Source organism: Engraulis encrasicolus, chromosome 19 (assembly GCF_034702125.1).
Source record: "Engraulis encrasicolus isolate BLACKSEA-1 chromosome 19, IST_EnEncr_1.0, whole genome shotgun sequence".
In the NCBI taxonomy this organism is placed as follows: domain Eukaryota; kingdom Metazoa; phylum Chordata; class Actinopteri; order Clupeiformes; family Engraulidae; genus Engraulis; species Engraulis encrasicolus.
Genome location: NC_085875.1, coordinates 43,597,270 through 43,617,628, shown reverse-complemented (window position 1 = coordinate 43,617,628; position 20,359 = coordinate 43,597,270). Strand labels below are relative to the sequence as shown.

Here is a 20,359-nt window from a genome sequence, read left to right as displayed (position 1 = left end):
TATATATAATTTCAGGGCATTAATAACCCTCTGTCACACACACATGCACACCCCCAACAAATTTAACTAGATTGGTTACTTCTGGTGCACGTGCATGTGCTTTCTTCAGTCTCTGCTGGTTGACCTGAGAGAGTGTATGTGTGTGTATGTGTGTGTGTGTGTCCTTAAGTGAGCTTTTGCATGCCAGCCTGTAAGGTTCATGAGGAGTCACAGCATTTTCATTTTTCACAATTTTTTACATCAATAGAAAACATGAAAGACATCATTATGTAAATGGGCCCAGGAACCTCCTGCAATTCTATTTAACTGCCTTCCTCACAAATAAACACAGTAAACCTGGAAGGCAAAAAGATGTGCACGATCTGCTCACAGGGAACACGGCAAATTATCGGAAAATCTGCCCTTTGGCAAATCAGGGTGAATCAGGAGATACAGGGGAGAGGAAAAATAGGGGAGCGGGGCGCAGGGATGGGCAAGCTGGATTCAAAAGCTACGGTCCATCGCTACATATTCCAAATTAACCACTTGTATCTGTCCAAATAGTCTTTTTTCGCTATGGCATCAAACAAGTTCCATTTTGAAGCGAAGTAGGCATAAAAGACTACGAATATCCACTGAAAACAGTAGGGTGTAACATTTTGGTCTATGCCACTGGATGCTACTTATACCAAATAATGTATAGAATCATAGGGCTTGATGTCATGTGAAAAAGACACATTTGGTTGTTTTAAATCTGTGGACCTGGATTGTAGGTTCAAAATCCATGCTGCTCATCACTGGTGGGGAGGGGGCATGGGGGGCTTGGGGTGTGTGGATGGGGAACTGTAAAGCTAAAGAGGGGGGGTTTCGAGACACACACTTACCTGTGGTACTCATGGTATAGTAGGTCGGCGACGGTGAGAACACCTGTGCGGCAAAGTCCTCAAAGGTCATGACCTCCCGATGGTTCTGGATGATGGCCTCCAGGTAGAGTGCCCTCTCCTCATAGCTGACACACTCAGAGTTAAGGAATCAATGCAGGGAATATGGATGCAGTGTGTGTGTGCAATCACATTTCCGACATTATAACATAATTGGGTCATTTCACGTGAAATCAGACACTTTGGGACCCGACCAACCCGGATTTCGATCATACTTGGTGTGCCTTTTCAGTAGCAAGGTAGCACCCCAGAACTGCATTGGTTTGAATCTGACACTAATATTAAGGGAGAAACAGACTAGGAAAGGTTCACATGTGAGGGTAGGACACTATACATTCAGCCTTGAATATATCAGTCAGTGTTAGTCACAAAAAGATGCCGGTGGTGTTGTTTGAAAGCTCTTTTCTGGCTCTACATATTACACAATCACCTTGGAATACAACTAGTCTCAGAATATGAATTATGATAAATTAAAAAATTAAAAATTGAATATCTAAAAAACTTATATTTTAAAATGGCCAGTTCCTTGTCCAAACGTAGCCGGCAATGTCATGAGCAGCACCTAAAATGCTGGTGTTCGGTTTGTTATTCATTTCAGAGAGAATTTGACTCACATATATGGCGTCATACAGACCACTTACTAATAATATGGTAATACCATAGTAGCATCACATGACAAAACAAAAACAAAACAAAAATGGTCAGTGTCCATGGTCCCAGGTTTCAGAAACTAAGGCAGATGTCCATTTATACACACCAAATGATGATATGTGAATGTTTGAACATTCCTTCTCTGTGTACCTGTGCCATCTTCCCTTTACCGTACTTTAAAGAGATAATCAATGGCTACACTCTCATTTTGTACTCTACCAGTGCATTTGAAGCAGCAGCTGTGTCTTTTGTAGATAATGTATAAGTACGTATGTCCCGTTGCAGTTACAGGTTCCACTACCAGAAGCACATATTGATGATCCATGACAAGTCTATCTGGTCTGAAGGGAAAAGTGAAGGATGGAGATGGCCCATGAGGATGCAGGAAGTTCAGTTTCACCTCTCCAGTGCTCGGCATACATTCCTCAGCACATGCTAGCCACCAGTTGCCATCATATACAGCTACAACATACCCTTTGATGCTTGAAAATGTAACACATTCCTTTACTGAGCTCACTCTTTCAACTCTGCCTTCTCTGAATGCTGAAAATGGCCTAACTTCCACTGTGTCCATTGACAATGGGCAGAAGCTGTGTAGTTTTTGAGTACCTGGAATAGTTCTTGCAGATTCAACAGGTTCTCAGCTTCATGATGGTACATCTCTGTTGTGGCAAACTGGCAATGGATGTTCTTGACATTATCCTTGACTGACTCCCTTGAACCAGGAACGTTTTTAAAACTATAGTTTTGTAATTCAAGATGCTATTCAATCATTTCACTGGAGCAACCAGTGCAGGCCACAATCCATCCATTTGTATGCTACTACCAAGATCAGTTGAAAAATCTGTTTTGTTGTTATTTCAGACTGCAACATTCATGATAGCTGTACATCTGTTTCAGAAGCTCCTAATTCAGTTCCTCAGTGACACTTCATCAATGACAGAACGTCCAAAGAAGATCCTATATTTTTTCTGATGGCTGTGCTGCACAATATAAGAACCTTAAAAACACAACAAATTTGTGCCACCACGAGGCAGATTTTCACATACCTGCAGAGTGGCACTTTTTTGCCACATCACATGGCAAAGGTCCATGTGATGGCGTTGGAGGGACAGTTAAATGGCTTGCTGCACGAGCAAGTCTGCAACATCCTATTGACAATTAAATTGTAACACCATACCAACTGTTTGAATTTGTCAAGGATAATGCCAAGAACATCCATTGCCAGTTTGCCACAACAGAGATGTACCATCATGAAGCTGAGAACCTGTTGAATCTGCAAGAACTATTCCAGGTACTCAAAAACTACACAGCTTCTGCCCATTGTCAATGGACACAGTGGAAGTTAGGCCATTTTCAGCATTCAGAGAAGGCAGAGTTGAAAGAGTGAGCTCAGTAAAGGAATGTGTTACATTTTCAAGCATCAAAGGGTATGTTGTAGCTGTATATGATGGCAATGGTGGCTAGCATGTGCCTGAGGAATGTTTATGCCGAGCACTGGAGAGGTGAAACTGAACTTCCTGCATCCTCATGGGCCATCTCCATCCTTCACTTTTCCCTTCAGACCAGATAGACTTGTCATGGATCATCAGGATGTGCTTCTGGTAGTGGAACCTGTAACTGCAACGGGACGTACTTATACATTATCTACAAAAGACACAGCTGCTGCTTCAAATGCACTGGTAGAGTACAAAATGAGAGTGTAGCCATTGATTATCTCTTTAAAGTACGGTAAAGGGAAGATGGCACAGGTACACAGAGAAGGAATGTTCAAACATTCACATATCATCATTTGGTGTGTATAAATGGACATCTGCCTTAGTTTCTGAAACCTGGGACCATGGACACTGACTATTTTTGTTTTGTTTTTGTTTTGTCATGTGATGCTACTATGGTATTACCATATTATTAGTAAGTGGTCTGTATGACGCCATATATGTGAGTCAAATTCTCTCTGAAATGAATAACAAACCGAACACCAGCATTTTAGGTGCTGCTCATGACATTGCCGGCTACGTTTGGACAAGGAACTGGCCATTTTTAAATATAAGTTTTTTAGATATTCAATTTTTAATTTTTCAATTTATCATAATTCATATTCTGAGAGTAGTTGTATTCCAAGGTGATTGTGTAATATGTAGAGCCAGAAAAGAGCTTTCAAACAACACCACAGGCATCTTTTTGTGACTAACACTGACTGATATATTCAAGGCTGAATGTATAGTGTCCTACCCTCACATGTGAACCTTTCCTAGTCTGTTTCTCCTTAATATTAGTGTCAGATTCAAACCAATGCAGTTCTGGGGTGCTACCTTGCTACTGAAAAGGCACACCAAGTATGATTGAAATCCGTGTCGGTCGGGTCCCAAAGTGTCTGATTTCACGTGAAATGACCCAATTACCATAATTACTTTAGAAACTTCACAGAAGGGAAAAGAAACAAACATCGGTATTCCACATGGGGTCAGTTGTTTGCCTGATTTTCATAGACTTCAGATCACTACCGCGATTTTGGTCTGACCAGGACTATAACGATTAGCATTTCCATACAGGAAGAACTTTCTTCCATGGCCTGGTTAACCCGCCTCCCTCGGCTTGCTACTGGTTGAGGGATGTGCCAAAGTTTAAACCAAACATTTCTTAGCCCAACAGAATGTCTCTGCTTAAACCACGTCACTGCCTTGAACTTGCCTCTACCTCTACCAGGGCGGTTGGAAATGCTCAGTTGATTGGTTACAGACAAACAGGGTGGAGTTCCCGCTGTAGTGGGATTGAACTAGCTCCTGGCCCTACTGTGTGTAGCTGAGCCGAAGGCGTTAGTTGTAGGGGCAGTCATATATTTTTTCCTGTCAAGTCCAAACACCAAAAGAATTTTCTTTAAAAAAAAAACAATGTTTATATGGCAGGCACTAACAAAAGGACTCCACAATCAGTCAGTCAGTCTTTTTACAAGATAGCACAGAGAAAAGAATTCAGCACAATGTGGCAAATAAACCATAACTACGGCCATTCATATACAAAAAGAACTCAGTATAAACAACCACTGACTAAAGTTACTTCCAGGCTTCAGCAACATATTTCAAAAACATCCCCTCATGAAGGAAAAAAAGACCTTCGCCCCAGTAAGCTTTTTTGTAAAGTGTGTTGAATATTCTTGACACATTCCTTGGTGGGACATGTGTGGTGTGGATGCATGTGGGTACTCGAGAGTAGTGAAAGTGAAATAACTCCTGCCTGGGGGCAATGCATCTCAGGCTACAGTGGCTGATGACGGTGGTCTAATGAATAGCCTTGATGGGGCAGGAGAGGAGAGGGGAGGAGAGGAGAGGAGAGGAGAAGAGAAGAGGAGAGGAACGGAGAGGAGAGGAGAGGAGAGGAGAGATGAGAGGAGAGGGGGAGAGGAGAGGAGAGGAGGGTAGAGGAATGGTGGGGAGGTGGGGGGAGAAGAGGAGAGGAGAGGAGAGGAGAAGAGAAGAGGGGAGAGAAAAGAGAAAGGTAGAGGAGAGTAGAACAGACAAGGGCATTGGAGAGAAGAGGAGAGGAGAAAAGAAATGAGAGGAGAGGAAAGGATGGAGAGCAGAAGAGAGAAGATGAGAAGAGAGTAAGAGGGGAAAGTGGAGGGATGGGAGAGGAAAGGAGAGGATAGAAGAGGAAAGAGGAGAGGAGAGGAGGGGATAAGAGAAGGGAAAAGAGGAGATAGAAGAGTAGAGGAGATAGAAGAGTGGAGGAGAGCAGAAAGAAGTTAAAGGGTAGATGCTGGAGAGAAGAAGAAAGAAAGAGGAGAGTGAGAGGGGAGAGGAGAGTAGAGTAGAGGAGAGGAGAGAAGAAGGGGGCAGAAAGAGGAGGGGGTATTGGTCCAGAGAAAAGCGTGACTAGTGAAAGGGGGCCCTGTAGGCCTGCCGGACAAAATTCTAAGCGGGCCCAAGTGATGCCGTTCGCAGCTCATTATGGAAAATGCTTACGCCGCATGTCTGCTAGGCTGTTGCCAAGGTCCCGCCACTTCACCGTGGCCGAGCTGTCAGCTCCACCGTTTCTCTGTCTGGCTTGAAAAATGTGTGTGTGTGTGTGTGTGTGTGTGTGTGTGTGTGTGTGTGTGTGTGTGTGTGTGTGTGTGTGTGTGTGTGTGTGTGTGTGTGTGTGTGTGTGTGTGTGTGTGTGTGTGTGTGTGTGTGTGTGTGTGTGTGTGTGTGTGTGTGACAGGGGGAGAGAGAGAGTGAGTGCTTGTGTGCATGCATGCGTATGAACTTGTGTATGCACACGTGTCCATCAGGGTCAGTGTGAGTGTGTGTGTGTGTGTGTGCGTGCGTGCGTGCGTGCGTGCGTGTGTGTGTGCGCGCGTGTGTGTGTGTGTGTGTGTGTGTGTGTGCATTCGTTTGCTGTAGTGTGTGTGTGTTTGTTCACTGTGGTGTGTGTGTGTGTCTCTGTGTGTGTGTGTGTGTGTGCATGTGTTTGTTATCTGTGGTGTGTGTGCGCGCGTGCGCTCGTGCATGTGTGTGTGGCACTGTGGCCACGTGCCGGCGCAGCAGGGGCTGAGGCAGCCGTGACGAATCGGTGAAAGGGTCTGTCTCAGCCCTGCACTGACAAGCACCTGAGCCTGAGGCCTGGGAGCCGGGAGGGGAGCAATCTGCTGCATCCCTCCATCAACATGCAGACAGGGGAGGAGGAGGAAGAGGAGGAGAGGAAGGAAGAAAAAGACAGAAGAGAAGAGAAGAGAAGAGAAGAGAAGAGAAGAGAAGAGAAGAGAAGAGAAGTGAGGGGGGGGGCAGTTGGAGCAGTCCGCTTTCCTTTATTCCCTCCATTCCAGACCTCCTTCAACATGCAGAGAGGAGGAGGAGAAGAGAGGGGAAAAGGATGAGGAGGATGGGGAGGAGCAGGTGAGGGAAGGAAAAAGAGAGCAGAGATGGGGGGGGGGGGGTCAATCTGCTTCATCCCTCCACTCCAGCCCTCTATCAACATGCAGAGAGATGAGGAGAAGGATGAGGAGGGTGGAGAAGATGGGAGGTAAGATAAGAGAGGAGAGGAGGGAAGAGGAGAGGAGGGAAGAGAAGAGGAGGTGGAGGAGGAGGAGGAGGTGTGGAGGAGGAGAGGAGGGCAGAGGGAAGAGAAGAGAAGAGGAGGGGGGGTAATCTGCTCTATCCCTCCATTCCAGCATCTATCAACATGCAGAGAGAAAGAAGAAGAGGAAGAGGAGGAGGAGGAGGGGCGGGAGGAGGAGAGAAGGGAGTCAATCTGCTTTCCTCCATTCCAGCCTCCATCCACTTACAAAGAGAGAAGGAGAAGGATGAGGAGAGGAGAGGAAGACAGGAGTGAAGAGAAGAGAAAGGGTGAGAGGGAGGCAATCTACCTAGGAGTGGAGGTGAGGAGGAGAGGAGAGGAGAGAATATGAGAGGAGGGAAGGGAGATAGAGGAGAGGAGAGAAAAGGAGGACAGGACAGGAGAGCAGAGGAAAGGAATTCAGAGGAGAAATGAGAAGAGAGACAAAGGGTGGAGAGATGAGAGGAGATGGAATGAGAGGAAACGTGTACAGGAGAGGAGAGGAGAGGAGAGGGGTAGGGGAGAGGAGAGCACAGAGGGGAGAGGAGGGAAGCAGAGTGGAAAGGAATGAAGGATGAAGAGATTCAGGGAGAGAGGGAGAGAGGGAGGATGAAAAGAGAGCAAGAGTGGATTGGAGAGAGATGGGAGAGGCTATCAAATCTTGAATGGCACAAAGAGAAAAACTGAACAGGATTTTTTGTTGCCTTGCTGTTTAAATTTAAAAGTCAACAGGTGGCCAGCGCAGATGTGAAAAGGAAAAGGGAGCGCGTACCGTTATGTGCCGTTTTTATTCAACAACTGTACTTTTTTTCTGCCATGTTGTAGTTCAGCCCTTTATTGAAATAATGACATTCCCACTTCTTCGACTAACGCAATAAAACCAGAAAAATCACTCAGAGAGCATAGACCTCCACGGCAGTTAAATGCCAAAAACTCCAAGCTCCTTTTTCACTACAGAAGAATGACCGTGATAATCCAGACATACTGTCATAATTAACAAATTCATAATACAAAATACAAAAGACTTCAGCCATGAAAGATCAGACAAAAAAACCCAAAACAAACAGACAGACTGCATTAGCGGCATCAAAAACACAAAAAAGGCGAAATAAAACGCAAGAAGTAAAAACGCTGACCGTTTGAGGGAAAGCTCAACATACACTGTGCACTCCTCACTACCCAATAACAACACTATGCCAAATTGCTCACTCAATAATTATAAAAAAACACTGTTCTTCTAAAACAGTCAATGAGGAAGAGAGGGAATGAAAGTGGAGAGAGAAAATGAGGCCGGCAGGAACCCAACGCTGCTCTGGGTCAACACAGACATATGGCGCACCATTATCATGGATGCAGATGAGCGCGGCGTGGCCTGTTATTGAGATTCCTAGAGCAAATATTGACTCCAGCTGGGGCCGGCACTACCCTCTGAGATGGACAGCAGAGAGAGAGAGAGAGAGAAGGGGGGCAGACAGACAGCCACAGACAGACAGCACGAAAGAGTAAGAATGGGGATGAGAGAGAGACAGAGGAAGAGGGGAAAAGAGAGAGGAGTGAAAGGAAAAGAGAGAAAAAGAGAATGAAAAAGGCATAGAAAAGATAGGAAGAGAATAGAATGTAGAGAAGAATGGAGCCAAGTAAAAGGACAGAGAACAGGGAGAGAGAGAGAGAGAGAGAGAGAGAGAGAGAGAGAGAGAGAGAGAGAGAGAGAGAGAGAGAGAGAGAGAGAGAGAGAGAGAGAGAGATAGAAAGAGAGAGAGATAGAAAGAGAGAGAGAGAGAGAGAGAGAGAGAAAGAGAGAGATAGAAAAGAGAGAGAGATAGAAAAGAGAGAGAGAGAGAGAGAGAGAGAGAGAGAGAGAGAGAAAGAAAGCAAGAATGGGTACGAGAGAGAGACAGTGGAAGGGATGAAAAGAGAGAGGAGGAGTGAAAGAAAAAGAGAAAAAAAAAGAGAATGAAAAAGGCATAGATAAAAGATAGAAAGAGTAGAATGTAGAGAAGAATGTAGCGAAGTAAAAGGACAGAGACGAGAGAGGGAGAGAGAGAGAGAGCGAGAGCGGGTAAGAGGGAAAGAGAAAAAGAAGAGAAAAAAAAACAGAAAACAGGATTGGACCGAGGCAAACAACTAGAAATAAATGAATCCTGATCGCTCCCCCTCGGTCAGGCAAATGATGAATAAATGCACAGCTCCGTCCCTGTAATGCATCTGATTTGTCCCTGTCATCCTCCCTCACAATCTCCCCAGCCATCCTACCCCACCCCCGTCCCCTCGCACCTTGCACACCACCACGCACCCTGTTTGTCTTTAATCACTGCAAACGCACAGTACAGCATGTTCCACTTTATAAATGCAAATGGTTGTGGTGTGGTGTGGTGCAGAGCGGTGTGGTGTGGTACAGTGTGGTGCGGTGTGCGGCTTTATGGTGGGCAGACTGCTGACCAACCAGTGATTCGATTCCAGAGGGACGGTGCACAATGAATAAGGCGGTGACGCACATCACATCATGGTAACATTCCTCTGACCCAAAGCAAGCACCAATGGGAGGAATTGGCAGTGAGGCCAGGTCACACACAGTCACACAGAGTGTCCACGGAAATGACTTTATCTGTGTGGGTGTGGGTATGGTTGCGTTATGAGTGAATGCGGCAGAGAAAGTATGTAAATTCATGTATGTTTTTGTGTGTTTGATGATTTTTGTCAATGTCTTATACTGTATGTATGTTTAGTTTAACTGCACATTGGACACTGGTCAAACGCAATTTCAAACTTCTGTGCTAACCCTGTTACATAGATTTTTTACAATAAAGTACACTTTGACTTGAGATGACTATCTCCTCAGCCACGGCGGCAGCCACACTCACTTGGACACAAGTGCTGACTGTGATGTTCAGTTCATGTGTTCCACTTTCACACATTACATAGTGTGCACTTTCAATACCCTTTGTAGTGAAGTATGTTGCTATGTGGTCAGTAATGATGCCTTCGAGAGAAGGGGCCCTGGCTAAGTTGGACTGTATTAGGCAGCATGGGAGTTCGGTAGAGATGGTTGTTGCTAAGAGTAGGCCATCTCTATTTCAGGCAAAATGCAGACATCCCTTGATAAGATGAAAAAATAAGCTACTTTTTAATACAAACTATTGCTGAATATATGTTCTAGCACTTGGAAACACACAGTCCTACTTATCAGATAACGTGAAATTCTGTTGCACTGTAAAGATAAAAAGCTTATAAGTGCCACGGTAGGGCCAACAAATAACTATTCTATAGATGGCAAACTGTAACCTGCAGTAATGAAATAGTGTTTATAACTTTCCCAATTTTGGAATGGCCAAGTGAGCCATTCCTAACGGGAACTCCAGAAATATCCGACACCCTGGGAATCGGATAAGGTGTGTTTGGGAAGTTTGGGAATTCCCAGTAATCCAAGTAAGTGATGTCAAACCTTGAGCCCAGAACAGTCAACGGTTGAGTGAGGACAGCATGCAAGATGGGATTTTCCTAGAAATAGACTATGGACCGCTCGTAACCCACAGGTCACTTCAATTTATACAACTCTTTAACAGAAAATATATTCAGGAGAAAGTCAGGACAAAACAACTCCTGTGCTGTTGTGTGTGTGTGGGTGAAAAGATGGCCAAAAAATGCAATATTCGAGCACAGAACAGAACAGAACATCTTTACATCTGAAGAGGTTTAACAACAGCAGGAGGGGGCACAAAATACCCTCAACACCCCTGCTATGTAAAATAATGTGACGACCTCGTTCAGACAGAGGTCATCGTCTGCCAAGATGGGAAAGGGAACAGGAAGAAAAGGAGACACCGTGACCCCTGTTATGGACGACTGAGGGAGGAGGAAAGAACGAAGAAAAAGAAAAGAAAGAAAAAAGAAAACATAGATGACTTAAATCCACTTAATGACGAAAGTGACTTCTAAGCATTTTGAAGAGCAAGGGGTTTAGCAGATAATGGGTCTTTTCCTCTTGCCAACTCCCCACCCCCACACCACACTTTCATCCCTCCATATCCACCTATCTCTCTCTCTCTCTCTCTCTCTCTCTCTCTATCTCTCTCTCTCACCTCCAGCGTCACCACTCCTCCCATCCACCACCCCAGGGTGTACCAGGTGACAAAGGGAATGAATTACCACTCAGATAAAGCCTGCCCCTTGGGGACAGCAATGACTCATTGTGAATGCTGCGGACTGGCTTAGCAGCAGACACTGTTCTGTGCCTTGCGCACAGCGCACGCAAACACACACACACACACACGCACACACACACACACACACACACACACACACACACACACACACACACACACACACACACACACACACACACACACACACACACACACACACACACACACACACACACACACACACACACACACACACACACACACACACACACACACACACGCACACACACAGAATGAGACGTCCACTTCAAAACCATATTAAGGAGAAAGACCAACAGGCCACTGGCCAGCATCTACACAATTGCTATGGAGGCAGATATTTCTTATTCTTTAAAATGTGTGAGTGTGTGTGTGTGTGTGTGTGTGTGTGTGTGTGTGTGTGTGTGTGTGTGTGTGTGTGTGTGTGTGTGTGTGTGTGTGAGTGAGTGAGTGAGTGAGTGAGTGAGTGAGTGAGTGAGTGAGTGAGTGAGTGAGTGAGTGAGTGAGTGAGTGAGTGAGTGAGTGAGTGAGTGAGAGAGAGAGAGAGAGAGAGAGAGAGAGAGAGAGAGAGAGAGAGAGAGAGTGGGTGAGGTGTCAATGTTTGTGTATGTGTGTATGTGTGCGTGTGTGCGTGCATGCATTGGACAGAGGGATTGTGTGCATGTCAGTGCTCCAGATGGTAGGGATGGCTATGGAAGCCAGTGGGGAATTGAAGGAGGAGGAGGGGGGGGGCAGGAGGGGGTCAGTGCCTCTGACTCATCAAAGCCAAGGTCAGGGGGCAACCGTGGCCATGTTCAAGGTGAGTGGGGAGGGACCCACTCAGGCAGCGAGCGCTGGAGGGTGGACAAAGAGGTGGGTGTTAAGGGGGGAACTAGTAGGTTCTCTGAGGGCAGGGGAGTTAGTCTTGGGTACTCCGGTCTGTGACTGAGGATATGGAGGTTGGTGCTGGTGACGTGTGGGGTTGGGGGTACTAGGGATCTGTGGATAGTGGTGTGGAGGGAGGGTGGTGCCAGTTTTTGGTGTTCTAGGGATCTGTGGGTCGAGGGTGGAGGGGTCAGTTTCAGGGTCTGTGGGTGGGGTGGTTTGGGAGTATTGGGGAGTCTGTGAGTGATGGTGGGGTGGGGGCTGACTTTTGGGGTACTGGGGGATTTGTGGATGGAGGGTGATGGGTCAGTTTGGGGGTAGGGGGTGTTGTCTGAGGGTAGGGGTATGGAGGCACTAGGGGTCTCAGATGCTACTCTCATTAACAGTCCGCACAGCCCTGCGCATCCTCGGGGACCTCTCTTGTGAACTGTCCCCTCTGCACAGACCTTTGTGTCCACTCACGCACACGCGCCTACACACACACACACACACACACACACACACACACACACACACGCAAGCGCGCACACACACACGGTCTCTCTCTCTCTCTCACACACATACACACACACACAGACACACAGACACACACACGCACGCACACGAACACGCACACGCACACACTGGAAATAAAGTGGTATGATGGAAAAACACAAATGGAAGCATTTACTGAGCACAATGAACGGCTAAGGTTCATTGGACAGTTCAAACTATATGCCTGTTTATGACTTTGAACTATACCCATCATATCCAAACATCTCAGACATTGCTCTGTCACTGGACCTAATTAATTACAACAAAAGCGACCCCAAAGAACTAAACATAAATACCACAAATGAAAAAAAACCTTTCAAGGCTAATTTCCATCTGGTTTCAAAAGCTGTGCAAATGCCATCTATGCCCCATGCATACAGGACAGAGTACAGAGACCCGCGTTGCATGTGGAAGGCTTGGCTTTTGTCTGTTTGTGATGGAGGGAGGAGAGGGGGATGAGAGTGAGGTGGAGGTGGGACTGGAGGGATGGAGGGTTTCAGAGAGGGGGGAAAATGGAAATGCGTTTTAAAAGCCCAGTGGGCAGCAGGGCTCGGGATTATACAGAGCCGAGGTCAATTAGCCAAGGCCGTGGAGGCTCACGTCTCTCTCTCGCCCTCTTTCTCTCTCTCTCTCAACTCTTTCTGTCCCACTGCCACATTCTCTCTCTTTCTCTACCTCCCTCTTCAACTCTATGTGTCTGTCTGTCTGTCTGTCTGTCTGTCTGTCTGCCTGTCTCCATCCCTTCGGCCGTCTGGTCCTGTCTGCCCCTTCAGGTTCATGTGCCTTCTCTGGGTCCCAGCAGCAGCAGCAGAGGCGGGAGGTCAGTGGCTCTACTGAAGCGTGGCCACATTAGTAATCACTAATGCCAGACCTCCACAGCAGGGAGCCCTGCTTCTGTGTGAACCACCTCAGCTCTTTTTTTGGGGGGTGGGGGGAGAATGCATTCAGATTGGGATCCGTCTACTGCATCCAAAATGTGAGACACCTTTCAGTTACTCTGAAATCCAAATGATATGTTCAGTTTTTAATCTTTTTCTGCTACTTGAACCTGAAACGTTTCTCTTGAGTTGGTTTGAGAGAATTCATTCTGATTAATCTGATTGATCTGTTTCCTGCCTTCAAAACGTGAGGAAAAAGATTGGGATGCTTGTTCCGCCTCCTAAATCCTAATACGTCTGTGTGAACCACTTTCAAAATTATTTTTGACTGGACACTGACAGATAAATTCAGATGGGGGTCCTGGTTTTCTGCATCCAATGTGAGAAATATTGCTTCTACTCCAAAATCCAAGTGTTTCATCATACTCTTCCTGGAACGGTCAAGGTTTGTTTCAAATATTTTTTTCTTTTTCTTTTTCATTTGTACATTTGGTGTTAAAATGACTTTTTAGAGTTATAGCACATTCTTTGAGTTGAAATCCTACAAGTCATGGCCATTTGTGTCTGGACAGTTATTTTGAAAGAATAAAGGATGTGCGGAAAAGCCTGAGTCGGAATGTTCTTTTTTTAACAAAAAGATATTTCACCAGTCGAGGTTAAATTGAAATATTTTTGTTCTCCTGTCCTGTTCTGTTCTTCTGTCTAACCGTCTCTTCTCCATCATCAAGAGAGGCTGAAGTTGCTGTTGAGTTTGGAGTGAGTCTGAATGTGCTTGACCTCCTCTCCACCCAAGTGCCAGTCATTAACCTCCACCAATCAGCTTGACCTTGGCAGAGAGGAGGGAGGCGGAGTAGGAAGTCATTTGGAGCCATTCTCCTGAAGGAGGAGAGGGGGATGAAAAGAAAGAAAGAAGGAAAAAAAAACGGAAAACGGGCTAGAATAGAAACATACCAGACATGGCTCGCGCTCTCTCTCTCTCTACTCCGGAACGGAATGTCGCGGCGAATGTCGAGTCGTGTCGTGCCGTGTCGAGGGCGTAATGAGTGCCGCGTCCCTTTTCTAATGAATGTCACTTCTTTAGCAGCTTTTAATGAGCCACCAACACTTTGGCAGTCATTTGAGTCACACGTAGATTTAACAGTGTCACCCCTTGCCAAAGGTGGCAAGCTAACCAGGGTAGAGCCACTCACCATGATTGGCACGTATATGGCCATTCTGCAACACTTCTTTTTAGGGCCATGCTGTGTCCTTCATTAAAAAATAATCATGAAAAAAAATCTATGATGGTTGAGTGCTGGCTCAAGCAGGCCAAGATGACACCTCTAACATTGTGTCACAGTAGAGAAGAGCTAGTGGAGAAAGAGGATGAAGAGGAGGATGAGGAAGAGGAGCAGGACAAGAAAGAGGCATGAGGGACAAGGGTAAAAGAGAGGAGAGGGGCAGAGAGGACAAAAGAAGGTGAGAGAAGAATAGACAGAGGAGAAGGTGAGAGAAGGAAAGAGGAGGAAACCAAGGGAAGAGAGGAGACGAAATAGGAAGAGAGGCCAGGAGAGGGAGAGAGAGAGAGAGAGAGAGAGAGAGAGAGAGAGAGAGAGAGAGAGAGAGAGAGAGAGAGAGAGAGAGAGAGAGAGAGAGAGACAGAGAGACAGAGAGACAGAGATAGAGTAGGGTGGACAGATGAGAGGGAGGATGGGAGGATGAGAGGAGGGAGGGTGGGAGGATGAGAGGAGGAAAAAGGAGAGGAGAGGAGAAAAGAGGAGAGGAGGATGGAGGAGTGTCAGCGGCCGCAGCCCTGTGTGTGTGTGCGTGTGTGTGAGACGGCGGGACCCAGTGGCCGCCCTGAGGAGGGCAGGTGTTGATTGGGAGAACTTCTGGGGCGTCTGGCTACCTGTTGTCACTGTGCCGGCCTGAGGCGGCGAAGCCTATCCCAGCGGAAGCAGCACAGGGGAGGAGGTGTGAGGTGATTATGGAACCCAACGAACAGAGATGGAGAGATGGAGAGAGAGAGAGAGAGAGAGAGAGAGAGAGAGAGAGAGAGAGAGAGAGAGAGAGAGAGAGAGAGAGAGAGAGAGAGAGAGAGAGAGAGAAAGAGAGAGAGAGAGAGAGAGAGAGAGAGAGAGAGAGAGAGAGAGAGAGAGAATATCTGCCGTTTTCAGCAGCAATACAGGATGAAAGAAAAAGAAAAAGATAAAGAAAAGTAAAAAAAGAAGAAAAGGAAGAGCAAGGCTGCATATTACATGATATGAAGACATGCACTTTGGTAGGATACAATACAATAAGGCAGAATACGGATAAAAGAAGAAACAAAGAGTGAGATTGAGAGACAGATCCAGGCAGAAGGCTACGTGATCTGCACAGATATCTTACATATAAAAACACGGTCCGAGACAAAAAGAAAAGAGAACGAGAAAGAAAAAGAACTGAGAGGAAAGAAAAAGGGCTAAGAGCCATTTTTATGAGCTGCGTACGGTGGAGAGTGGAATAATGCACCTGCAGTGTTCCCCGCTGACGTGCCTGTGTAGCGTGCGCCACGGCCCCAGAAGGCTCATTAGGTCTCGTGTTCTCTGATCGAACAGATGATTGGGGAGATGATGAGCCAGACGAAACAGGGGCTAATAGAGTGGCAGCAGCGGCAGAAGCAGTCGAGGCAGAGAGGATGCAGAAAGGAGAGAAGCGTGGAGAGGAGGAGTGGAGGATGAGGCAGCTTAGAGTAAATCACAATACAGCAAGCCAGCACCCCATACAATGCAATTCAATTCAATATAATACAATACAATTCAATACGTCCTGTCTGTCTGGTTGCTGCCTACCTGTCGGCCTTTCAGTTTGCTTCTTGTGAACAGAGAAACGCAATGCTTGGGGGAGAAAGGTGGTGGTGGTGGTGGTGGGTTATTGGGGGATGGCGAGGAGGAGAGGAGAGAGGAGAAAAGAGGAGAGAAAAGGCTCTTTACTATAACAGCAGGCCTCATTAGGTTCAACAGTGGGAAAGTGGGGAGGAGAGGGGGGGAAAGAGGGAGAGAGGGAGAGGGGGAGAGGAAGGTAAGGGGGGCTTGACAGAGGGGATAAAGGTGGCGGGGTATGAGTGTGTGGGGTGGTTGGGGTGGTGTTAAGAACAGGTTAATTGAACCTCAGGGAGAAGGGGTTTGGAAAAGGAGACGCTAGTCTCTCTACCCCTCCCTCCCCCTCCCTCCCCTCCCCTACCTTACCAAACCCAACCCCCATCCATCCCTTTATTTTTTTTGGGGAGGGGTGCAGACGTTCCGACGGCAAGAGATGGGAGTGACATCACACAGCAACACAGAGTCTGGATTCCCACAAAGCACTAACGGTCGTTCGGCGCTCGCTGGACCTGGGTCTGCGCGGCGAATGGCGTCGTCGTTGGGAAGTTGATTTGTGCGAGCACTACATCACACATGTGTCGTTACCGCAATAGCGCAACGCAACCCCCTTTACAAAGCAACCCTTCCAAGATGTGGAAAATATCGATCGGGAGTGCCACGGTGACAAAAGGCAAGGGGTAGGGCTTGTTCGGCACATTTTCAACAACTTTATAGGGGACGACAGGTCTGGCAACTTGCATGGGCCCCGTGTTGCATTACTTAGGGGGTCGCGACCCCCAGCCTCTCAGCAGAGTGCTCAGGTCAAATAAGTGGCGAGATAACACGTCCTGATGACTGCACTCAACGAGGCGTATATCACCTGCTCATCCTTGTTCGATCCAGCTGCCAAATTAAGAGACAATCTTCCCCTCCCAAGGTTCACGGCTTCTTGTCACCGCATACCTCTTTTCTCTTTAAACGGTCTCTTGCATGTCTGGGATGTCTGAGCTGTGCAGTCGTGTGATTTATTGAGATGTGTTTCAACTTGCAGTGGCTCTCATGGCCATTTTACTTGTGTATAAAAATAACTAATGGACGTGTGAGGATTCTCCTGCGAATGATTGAAAATGGCACATACCATATCCAGCCACCAAAGTGAATATCCACCACTATTGTCAGACATTAAATACAGGGGCAGGGGCATAACTGTGGGCAACAAGACAGTGGGGGACAAAAGGCCTAAGCCCTTTTCCCCTGTGAGAATATGAATAATTCTGCTATTCCGAATGCAGATACCATGCACAACCTTTAGTGCAGTTTTCTTGTATTTTCTTTCATTATGCAAAAAAGAAATCCTGAAGGACTCCACAAGAGTGCGTAGAGAGTGAAAGAAGGACAGCATCTGTTGCTGTGGCAGGAGAATGAGTAAAAACACACACACAAGCACACACACATACACGCACACACACAAGCTCACACACGCACACACACAGAGGGGCCCCGATGGGTTGCCTGCATTGTCATAGTGGCGGACAAAGAGTAGCACACAAAGCCAGTCGGTGTGCCAGCAGTACAGAGTGTGTCGGGGTACAGGGGTCAACCACCTTCAAGTGCCTTCAGCGTTAAAAATTCATCACAAACTCTTTTAAGCCATATACAGCACTGAGTACAGCACTGAGACCACAAAGAGCATTGCCAAACAAACAGACACATGCAGTATGCTCATCTCTTCTCCGAAATGTAACAGAAATGTACTGAGAATGGGTTCCTGTGAAAAAGCAGAAGGAAAAAAAAAGAAAAATAATCCGGAAGGAATACAAAATGATGCACAGAATGAATTAAATGAAACACCCCTCCCCCCCAAGTCTCGTGTACAGCTCAGAAAATCATACAACGCTGGGACCAATACATTTCTGGAACTCCTTTTAACACTGCATGACCTAAATGTTCTAACTGCTCAGATCACAATTAAATATCAGCGTCTCTGATTTTATGTCATGTTAATGACGACTGAGGAATGCGAGCCCTGAGAAATGTCCACCATGCACAAGCAAACCTTTCTTTCCCTTTATTCATTCAATTTCATAGAGGTATGCGTGTCAACCCGTCGGCCACAATGTCAGTTGCCTCAGTTTGGCCTGCATTTTTATTAAAGCGCGAGAGGAATGGAATGACTTACAGTAAAGCTGCTTTGTGTAGGATGGTGGCCAGAGTAGGTATTGCAACTATGCTGCTCATTGAAATCTTTTTATGAATATTTATTAAGTAATTAACTAATATTTATCTGGAAATTCAAAATGGCGGACATGCATGAGAAGTGCCATTTTCTTAGTCAGTCTTAGTCTTAGTCTTAGTCAATGCTTAAAATTGGATGGTGGCGGTATTTGTGAAAAAGGTAAGCTTTGTGAAGGAGCAGCATGAATTCTGGAAATAAACTACTAAAAATATTAGGCAGTGCACCTTTAAGAGCTTATATTTGTGGAAATCATTTGAAAACAGAGCGAATTACCAGATTGATGAACATTTTGTCATATAGTCAGAGAATGAAAGCAAAACAAGTTAAGTTCTAATAATCAAGGATTTAAGATACAGCTCAACAGACACTCATAGAAAAAAATCAGTATACTTTGTGTAAGATCGTGTCAACGGGTCTAGGTCAAAATAACTGAAATTAAGCGGACAATAACATGGGAAAGAAATAGACTTCCGACCGTTTTTTCCCCCTACGAAAAATGTTCGGGAAATTACTGAATTTTACCTTAGTGGATATATAATCAGCCTAAATCACATTGTCTGTGTATTTTCGCCACAGGTAAAAAACTTTGCTAAGCCTTATATTTTCGACAAAATCGAAAATGTGTGTGTGTGTGTGTGTGTGTGTGTGTGTGTGTATTTTGCCTTTGTGTGTGTGTGTGTGTGTGTGTGTGTAGGCTGCCTTCGTGAGTGTGTGTGTGTAGGGGACTTTAGTATGGGCACCCCCCTTTCTTCTCTCCTTCTAAATGTAATCCGTGCCTCCAGCTATGCTGTGCAGTCAAGCGCAGTATCACACAGCAACAATTAGAAAGGGGATGAGGCCTGGCACCTGGTCCTGCTGCATTCTGAGGGCCTTCACTAGCAGCTGACTGTAAACCCATACACACACAAACAAACACGCACGCACGCACGCACACACACGATTACAAAAACACTCACACCAAGCACACACACTGACATAAAAACACGCACGCACACAACCCCCCCTCCCCCGCCAGGTGGTCCTCCTTCAACAACACTGGCTAGTCACTTCAGGGTTAATCAGACGTTGGTCTTGGCCCCCGGTCCCCAGTCCGCCCGCACAGAGCCCATTCAGGGAGCCCCACAGACAGTGTGTCTTTTATAGGCACAAGAAACAATGCGGCCTCTGCCACCACAGCGTCTCCAACGGAGAGAGAGAGGGGGAGGGAGAGAGAGAGAGAGAGAGAGAGAGAGAGAGAGAGAGAGAGAGAGAGAGAGAGAGAGAGAGAGAGAGAGAGAGAGAGAGAGAGAGAGAGAGAGTAAAGAACAAAAACAGAGATGAGGTGAACAGAGAAAGAGGGGAAGGGATGGAGGCTGAAAGAGTGAAAGAAAGAGACAGAGAGGATGCGAAAGGGAAACAGAGGAGAAGGCGCAAGATAATTTAACTATGTGACTATGGCTCCACCCTTGGAGGGGCCTGTTTAGCGTTTTGCTAAGGCTGGGCCTCCTTCTCTTCCTTCAAGCGGAGGGGTGTGCGTTTCATAATGCAGGCTTTTCAGGGGGACAGAAACCAGATGGAGGAAAGAAGGGGGAGAGGGAGAGAGGGAGAGAGAGAGAGAGAGAGAGAGCATGGAGTAAGGTGGCAGCACAGCATCTCCACAGATATTGTGAAACAGAGTGGGAGAGGGGAGGAGTGTGTGTGTGTGTGTGTGTGTGTGTGTGTGTGTGTGTGTGTGTGTGTGTGTGTGTGTGTGTGTGTGTGTGTGTGTGTGTGTGTGTGTGTGTGTGTGTGTGTGTGTGTGTGTGTGTGTGTGTACACATGTGTGTGAATGTATGGGTGGCGGGTGGGGTTTCAAACCAAGACTGATGGAGACAAAAAACAAGTGGGTGCAGCTCCATCCCGCAGCATACAGTTCTAGGAAAAAAGAAAATGTAAAAAGCCTCCTCCTTCTCTCTCTCTCTCGAGCTCTCTCTCTCGACACCCGTGTGCCTGACTCTGAAATCCAAGCGTGAATAATACTCTTCATCTGAATCACAATAGCTATAGATTTGTAGCCCCCCCCTCCACCTCCACCTAAAACTGCTGAGAGGGCCCTTGCGCAAGCAATTAGGCGCCATACATACAGCAGTCCAATGAAGATGTGTGTACTACATGCTAATGAAACGCCAGAAGCCTTTGTTTCACGGACAAAAACATCCTCCTTCTGCCATCCAGCAGGAGAGAAGAAAGGAGGCGAAGACTGATGTTATGGGAGAGAGGCTGT

At 46.4% G+C, this 20,359-nt stretch overlaps 1 protein-coding gene across 6 annotated transcripts in view; it reads right to left on the bottom strand.

Moving 5' to 3' along the window:
* Positions 1-20,359, bottom strand: part of ralgapa2 (Ral GTPase activating protein catalytic subunit alpha 2) — a 179,631-nt gene that overhangs the window by 9,963 nt on the left and 149,309 nt on the right. For all 6 annotated transcript variants that reach the window (XM_063184504.1, XM_063184505.1, XM_063184508.1 and 3 more), the window contains one exon: positions 864-988. In XM_063184504.1, coding sequence (XP_063040574.1) covers positions 864-988 — 125 coding nt within the window. The remainder of the gene's footprint in view (positions 1-863; positions 989-20,359) is intronic.